Source organism: Merops nubicus, unplaced genomic scaffold, assembly GCF_000691845.1.
Source record: "Merops nubicus isolate BGI_N331 unplaced genomic scaffold, ASM69184v1 scaffold52917, whole genome shotgun sequence".
Taxonomy (NCBI): domain Eukaryota; kingdom Metazoa; phylum Chordata; class Aves; order Coraciiformes; family Meropidae; genus Merops; species Merops nubicus.
In genome coordinates this window covers 16,754-25,148 of record NW_008620667.1, presented here as the reverse complement: position 1 = coordinate 25,148, position 8,395 = coordinate 16,754, and the positions used below count along the sequence as shown (strand labels likewise).

The following is an 8,395-nucleotide window of genomic DNA, read 5'->3' as shown; positions in this document are numbered from 1 at the left end:
TATATATATATATATAAAATATATGAAAATATAAATATTTTTGCAAGGGTGGATTATAATCAAAACCAATTTTTTTTCATGTCTGAGATGTGTGGCCATTCTGAAAGAGCTGCTCTGAAAAATGAAATTATGAAAGACATGCTCTGGAAAAGCCAAGGGATTTTTAGGCCAGTTGCTTGGGAGGCTGTCTGCAGGCAGTGGGAAGAGGGTTGCACTGCAAAGTCCCAGCCCTTACTGAGACAGGGAGCTTGGATCTTGGCCTTCCACTTTTCCACAAGGGCCTAAATATCTAAGCTATAAACTGTCAAGGAAGGGATAGATCTTTTAGTTATTATCTTTTACCTATTCTTTTGTTATATTGGAGCACAGATACCTCTTATGATGCAGCCAAGCTCTCTAAGCACTGCTGGGATGTTTGCTCTCCTCTGTTACACACCTTTTTTTTTCCGATCATGATACACTTCCCCAGCATACTCAAAATAGGAAGCAAACGTGAACGTTTTTGAAGTCTGCATAATTTTTCACAGAATAAGGAAAATCAATCATTTTATATTCAGTTTTGAGAACACGTCTACATTCATGTTACTTAAATGAACACGTTTAAGATGTTTGAGTTTTCTATCTCAATATATTCTCTGCTTACGTTATGAAACTTTGTTTGCTTACACCCTTGTCGAAGGATGTAGAAACAGTTTGCTGATTTTGTAATTAAGTGAATCACAGGCCCTGAACCTATGAGGTACTTTGAGTAACTTGTATCAGTGGACAGGGCTGACAGCATCAGGTGTGCACATAAGTACTTCAGGGGACGAGGGTTGTATGATAATAATTAGAATCATAGTTTTGAGAAGTGAAAGTCACACTTCAATTTTTGCGTTTTATTTATCGACACTTAGTGCAGGGTGTAGACTTGTGTTGGTCAAGGTTTCTTATTTGCAGAATAAGAATTGCTTGTGCTTTCAAACTAAATAGGTAAATCCAGTTGAATTGACCTAGAAGGAAGGTTCAGTGGTTTGACAAACCTTTGTTCATGTTGTAATTTAAGATACCAAAAAGGCAAAATAAAGCCATGCTAATAGTTTTGTTGTCGATGTGTATTCTTATGTCTAATGATTATACAGTGAATGTACAAGCTTTGCAGAATAATGCATCAAAACCTCTGTATATTTAGCATTTTCTGCATGCTTTTTCTCTACAAAGCTTTTTGGTGTAAGCATTTTTTTTTTTTCTGTTTTGCACTGAAATTAATTACTTCATTGTCTCTAATAATTTGGAGCCTAGTAGTCATGATGCCCAGCAATTACGATGCTTTTTTAAATGAAAATGCTGTTCAGAATCTTTGTAAACCAAAACCCACAAAACAACCTTAAAATAGGGAGGGAGCGGACAATGGGCAGAAAGGGAAGGGCTGAGTAGTTTGGAATAAGGCTGCATTGTCATTTGCAAAACATTGTTTCTCTGTTGGATACCATGCATTTAGTACTCAGTTTTCTTTTGTCTATAACAGGAGTTATTTAACAAAAGGCTTGTTGTACGTTGAACTTTCTTTGAAGTCTGAAACTCCTGCGTTTGCATTTTTTAATCTTTTAAAATGTTGTTGTTGTTTTGCCCGAAGCCCCTGTGTGGACAGTGATGACCGCACGTTTCCGATTGCCTGCTGGCAGAACCTACAATGTACGAGCGTCTGAGCTGGCACGGGACAGGCAGCATACAGAGGTGGTCTGCAACGTTCTGCTACTGGATAACACTGTACAAGCTTTCAGAGTTAATGTAAGTAATTTGCTTATTACAAATCAATATCACCGAGCTTGCTTGCCTTTGCTGAATTTGTATGGCTAGAGTTTGATTTCCAACTAGTGTTAAGTACGGAGTGGCAGGGGAGGTCCTGCTTAGGCAGGCGTGCTCACACACGTACCTGCTCAGTCACTGTGAACTTAGTCATGCTGGCATCCTCTCTGCTACTAACACATCTTCATTCCAAAACTGCATGTACAAAGCATAATTTATTTCTAGTAATTCTCTTGGTGGGCTAAGGTTGTGTAGGGGAAAGAGAGGGTGGTTTTCACACTGAATTGAATGAGAAGCAACCTTTTGTTTTTCTCCACTGTGGTTTTTACATTTTGAATATGAGTAAGGTGTAATGGTAACTCTACTCATGACTGTGTGGCTATGTTCAGTCATGTGCTTGAGAACTTTTGAAAGTTGTGTGCTTTCCTTTCAAGTCATGAGTTTTCCATTAAAATATCTGTCTTGCAGTTGTTTTTGTTCCCACTGTACTCGGGATTGGTGAGGCCGCATGTTGAGTACTGTGTTCAGTTTTGGGCACCACAGTACAAGAAGGACATCGGGGTTCTAAAGAGGGTGCAAAGAAGGGCAACAAAGCTGATGAAGGGTCTTGAGGATAAGCCTTATGAGGAACAGCTGAGGGAACTGGGGTTGTTTAGCCTGAAGGAGGACCTCGCTCTCCACAACTACCTGAAAGGAGGCTGTAGGGAGACCAGTGTGAGCCTCTTCTTACATGCTGCAACTGACAGGACAAGAGGAAATAGTATTAAGTTACACCAGGAGAGGTTTAGGTTTAGGTTAGACATTAGGAAAAACTTCACCGAAAGGGTTATGAAGGGCTGGAACAGGCTTTCCAGGAAAGTGCTTGAATCACCATCCCTGGATGTATTGAGAAGCCATCTAGATGGGATGATAAGGGATATGTTGTAGAAGTGGCCTGGTAGAGTTAGATAACGGTTGGACTCGATGATCTTAAAGGTCCTTTCCAACCACAGTGATCCTGTGATTCTGTTGTTTGTTTGTAAGAGTTGGCTAAAATGAGGAATAATTGTTCTACAACAGGTATGGGAAATAGTGTCTTCTTGATTTAGGTGTTCAAAAGCTGGGTGTTGCTAGTGAATGCTGGTGCCTGTCTACAGTAGAATCAATAGTTATAAATCCTCAAACATCTATTCTGTCTCTTCCATGAAAAAATTATGTAACAGATACTCACCACCTCCCCAATGTACTAAATATTTAGTTGGATGGATCATGTTTTACTGCTTGTACAGATCAGGCTTCAAGTCGGTCTATTAAAACTGAGATGAGGGAATAAAAACTTCCTTGGTGCTCAACATTTTGATATCAAGTCTTAGCCTCAATCTGTTTTTTTTCAAAACTAGGGAGTAAGAAAGTATTCAGTCATAGCAAATTATGCTAACCTGCATGGTATACAGGTTTTCAGGGTTTATAGCTGTGTTTTACTTTATTGTGGTTGACAGACTACTTGGCAATAAATATTTATGGAATTGTTTTCAAAATATGAAGAACAAAGATAACATCAGGCAAATTAGCACATTGTTTTTTTTCTCTTGGTGATTGCTATAGGTGTTCTGTATGCTAATGATTGTAAAGCTTAATCATCTGGAGTGTGCAGTGCTGTATTAATAAAAATGTACTCAAATGCACTTTCTGCTCCAGCAGCAACCTAGTGATCACAGGCAGCGTCTCTTGATTGTTAATATAACATGTTCTGTGCTCACACTTCAACCAGCCTTTTCCATTGAGCTGCAAAACTGGCATTCCTTGGCTAAACCTTACCTTGTATAGAGCGTAACAAATAAATCAGTTAATCTCTGTGGATTGTAGCAAGACACAGGTTATTTTGGTTGCAGGCAGAAGAATCTGTTGGAACTAAGCTCTGCATGTAAGTGCAGAAATTCTTTCTGTAAAATGCTCTTGAAAAGCATACTTCATAGAATGTGTAGCTGGAAGAAGTGAGCCTGACTTCAGTTAGTAATGTGATCAGGATGATTTGCATTACTGTAAACCTGCTTCTTCAAGATCAAATTGCTTTAATTGGCTTTACTTAATTGTTTAAATACCTCAAATTGTATCTCTTCCATGCAGGCTAACTTAACTGTATTCCCTGGAAGCTGGTGCATAGATGTGGAGGTCACACTAAACTTCGGGGGAGGAAATTAATTCACAGTAGATGGGACGAGTTGTTCTGTGAGCAACGCTAGTGAGCTAGCAGTCAGGGACAAATGTTTCAATTTGTAGCCTTTATTATCTAAGAATTCTCCTCAAACTTAATGAAATTATGCTCTAATATATCTGTAAAACAACCTAAATCACATCTAAAAGTATTCACACCAACCCCCTGTTATTTGAGAAGTGAATTTTCAGTTTAATCTTAAGCATTTAGTTGTTTCCTATTTTTCTCTGACTGAAGAAGAAACCCAACTGCCTGCTTGAGAACATTTTTGAAAACAAGGTAACTTTTTGCAAAGCTAAGATAAACTGCAGAGCAACAGGAGAGAGAAGTGCAGTGCCAGCTGCGTGGGGATGCGCTTGCTCCAGCTGCAACACAAGTGTTGCCATGAGCTGCGAGCCTGGAGGCTCCAGGGCTGTCACTGGTCAAGGAGCAGCACAGCCTCCCACTGGAGAGCTGCAGAGCTCTCTGACCCTCTCCAGGAAAGCCTGGGACCTCTCGTCCCACTTCTCTGCCATCAGAAGTCCAAATTCTTTTGGACTGACACATCAGCAATGTTTCTTGCTGTAGATGCAGATGGTTCTGTAGACTACTAAGAAAACCAGAATGTCAGTAGTATAAATGGGAAGATGATGGTAGTTGATAAGTGGGCATTAAACTTATGTAATTGCTCTTCTCCTAATTTTTCAAACACAGATGTTTGTAAACCACTAACAATCATTTTGTAATTAGAAATTAATATGTATGTGTCTAGTAATACTAGATGTTAGCCTCTAGATGATAGATACTTCATTAAGTGCAGTCAGTATATTGATGTGTAATATTGATATAAAATTTGTTCTTAAAGGCCAAAATTTATTAGTTGTTGCTGGAGAAAAAATGTTTAACAAGAAGTACGCATAACATTCTAATATTCCAATTAAGAAAAATGTTCATATGTTTTTGTACCCAACAACAGCAGTCTGTTAGTTCCCATTTTTTGTATATTTTTCCATTATTCTTTATTTTAAGAGCAAATATTAATGTCTAACTTTACCTGTATGAGTAAACCAAGTTTCTTTATTCACTAAAACACGTTTTTTATTTTAAAAAAAGGCAAAATAAGAAACATGTTACCATGCTTTTATAGCAGCTATTCAATGGTTATGCTAATATTACAAATATTTTTGAACCTTTCACAACAAGTAGGATTGTGACCTCTACCCGCTCTAGCAAGCTCCAACATCCTTATATAAATATCAGAGCTGGGTTAAACTGAGGTCTGGTTTTACTAGATACTTATCTTTATTTTGCACTGAGAGTAAAGCATTGTGATCAAAACATGCTTCATGTTGAAACTAGTCTTCTCTTACCAAATTTGCTGCTCTATTGCAGGAGAAATACATTCTTTGCAGTCGTGAAATGATGTTCTGTGTTACTAGCTTCAAACTGACAGCAAGTTCCAAGCTTTTTCATTAGGAAACACCTATTCAGATATTTAAGAAACAGTATAAATTCTCAGGTTTAGAACTGGAAAAAAAATCTACAGCATTGATATCTACATGCTATTTGAAGAAGTAACATGTCAGCTGTGGTAAATGTGAACCTCTGAACTTGGATTCCAGACGTCTTCCTGTTGTCTGATAGTTACTGTCATAAGTTCTTAGTTTGAATTTAGATATAAATGTACATCAGGAAAAATGCTGAGAAACAATTAATGTTACTGTGTAATTTTAAAATGAGTTTTATTTGCTGAAAAAATTGTACTGAAGGCTGTTTTATTTCAAAATATATCAAACTCCTGATGTTGTAAAAATGAAAGTGAATCTATTTGGGTAGTAATTAAAAATTTTCTTATGCTTTTATACTGTTGTGTATTTATTATGTTAAGATCTGGTTGGGGTTTTTTTGGGTTGGTTTTTTTTGGTTTTGTTTTTTCTTGTTACTGGAAAGTAAGTTTTTCGCTATGGAGCTTTTTGACAATGATGCTTCTGCTGGCTGTTTATTTTGTTAAACATTAAGAAATTTTCTCTGATTTTTTAAAAAATAAGATCTTCTTTCAAAGTAAATACAGAAATTCCGATATTACTTTACTGTAGCCAAATTTATATGAGACCTGAAATATACCTTATCTAATTTCAATTTAAATGTGCAGAGCTATGGTTATTATCCTGCTGGGCTCATTTAAAGCATAATTTGTTGATAACAATCTTCTAATTTTTTTTTCATTATTATGAAATAAACTATCAAGCTTCTTGGAGTTTTTAGCCCCCAGTAAAAGATTTTGGCAATGTACTCAACTTCAGTGTAATGTCAGGTGAAAAAAAAAAATGTTTTGATAGGGTGCTCTTAGATGTTAACAAATGTCTGAATATATGGACATTAATGAAATTCTTGTAACTGTCTTTTGGCCTTTTAATTAATTATGTTTTGACGGCTGTACAAATGAACTATTATATAATCTCTATAAGAAGTGAGATTGTTTGGGAGCAGAACAGCAGGGGTTTTTGTTTGAAAACTTAAAAAATAACTTACTGCCTACAGTGAACAAGTCACAATGTAACAAATCCACTGTAGCATCAATAATATGTGGCACCTAGAAGATTATTAGAAGCTTTCCTGGCACCAGAGAAGTGGAAAATCTGGGTGGAAAATATATCAATCATCTCTTTCATAATTTTTTTGTTGTTTGACAGTTCTTGCAGAATTTTTCCTCATCTTAAGTGCTTCAAGAAGCTGCGACACTTTAACTTCTTTGGTAAACTCCCTTTAGATTTCACCAAATGTATTATTGAGTCCTGTCATAATGGCACAGTCAGTGTTTAGATTGCTACTGTGTTGGCAGTATTTTCAGGTTAGGCAAAAAATTGCTAGGTACCAACAAGTACAGATTGTTATGTTGTAATGCTTGAGCGTAAAACTTGGCCCTGTGGTAGACATGAAGTTTGTTCACTTGTCTCTGGAAAGGAGTGTTACTGTCACTCAGTTGATTTGAATTAGTTCATTTAGGGTAAAGTGGTATCTTTGATAGAACACATTTAAGTGACACTTCTTGGTTAGATATTTGGCTGTTTTGCTCTCTATGCCATTTAACTTTGGAAACATTTTCAATATGCTGTTTCATTTAGTTTCAGAAATAGACTTCCAGACAAAATATGCAAGAATAACTTGTCCAGACCTGTACTTTTAAATTCAGTGACCCAAACAAGTCTACAAAGGTCTTCGACAAATCTTAGCTGCTTTTTTTCTTTTTTCCTTCTTTTCTTTTTTCTTTTTTTTATCCTTTTTATTTTTTCAGTACTCCTTTTAAATATCAGTTTTAGCTAATGAATAGCTTTCAGCAATACTCCTGTAACTAGCTGACAAGAGATAAATTCTTACTGTCATAAAATGACAGAGAAAAAATAATAATTCCTTACATGTGTTTCAAAAAGAGAGATGAAGCTCTCTTTTAAAAATAGTGTTCTGGGATACACTTCGTGATGTTTAAAATTTGGGCTACTAGAGCACATCTGAAAGCATGTGTATGTGCTCTGCCTGCCTTAAGTCTCTGTATCAAGTTACATATTTGTTCATTTAAAAATATATGTATTTTTTCTCTGCAGAAACATGATCAGGGACAAGTTCTTTTGGACGTAGTCTTCAAACATGTCGATTTGACAGAGAGAGATTACTTTGGTTTACAGTTGGCTGATGAATCTACTGATAACCCTGTAAGTTGACTTTGTATGTGTAAATCATAAGTGTGTTTGTAACTGTTCTCTGTCATTATAAAGAGAAGTAAATAGATGCCATTGCAAATTTGTGCCATCCTCTCCAGCGGTATCATTCGAGTTGGTCAGTATCACCTTGTAGTTACCATAAAACTAAATGTTTATAGTTACAAGTTTGGAGTAAAATACTGAGATTTGTGCTTACAAAAGAATACCTTCAAAGGACAGGGGTTTATGGTATCTGTTCACTAGACTGAATAATCACTGTCAGTTGCAATAAGAAATAGTAACTATTTTCATTTTATTTTAATTTTTGTTTTCATTAAGACTTACAAAAAAATGAGTGTGCTTTTTCAGACTGTCTGGTACAGTGTTTTTGTTTCTACTAGGCCTTTTAATAGTGCTTCTTCTAGTCCACTAGCCAACAAGAACTGTCAGCTCATCACCTTTACAGAAGAGAGAAGGGACTTCTTTGAAAATGAGTGTTTCTAATAGTTCATGTACTTTAATTGAAATTCCACAGGACTGAAACTTTGTAAATCACTGATAAAAACTGATAGATCCAGCTGTAATGTTCAGTGGCTATAATAGTTACAGCTGTACTGTTGAGATCCTGATTGCTTGAAGAATAGTTCTTGAATACTTTCTTTTACAGATATCAAATGTTTAGTAATTGTTTTAAAGTGCAATTTAAGTACTATTCCGTATAATACAATTCTTACCC

At 36.1% G+C, this 8,395-nt stretch overlaps 1 protein-coding gene across 1 annotated transcript in view; it reads left to right on the top strand.

Annotated features, from left to right (window-relative positions):
* Positions 1 to 1,617: 1,617 nt before the first annotated feature.
* LOC103776645 (tyrosine-protein phosphatase non-receptor type 4-like) overlaps positions 1,618 to 8,395 on the top strand; it is a gene marked incomplete at its 3' end in the record, with an annotated part of 18,915 nt that continues 12,137 nt past the window's right edge. Inside the window, exons 1-2 of the mRNA XM_008944163.1 lie at positions 1,618 to 1,770; positions 7,564 to 7,671. Coding sequence (XP_008942411.1) covers positions 1,633 to 1,770; positions 7,564 to 7,671 — 246 coding nt within the window. The remainder of the gene's footprint in view (positions 1,771 to 7,563; positions 7,672 to 8,395) is intronic.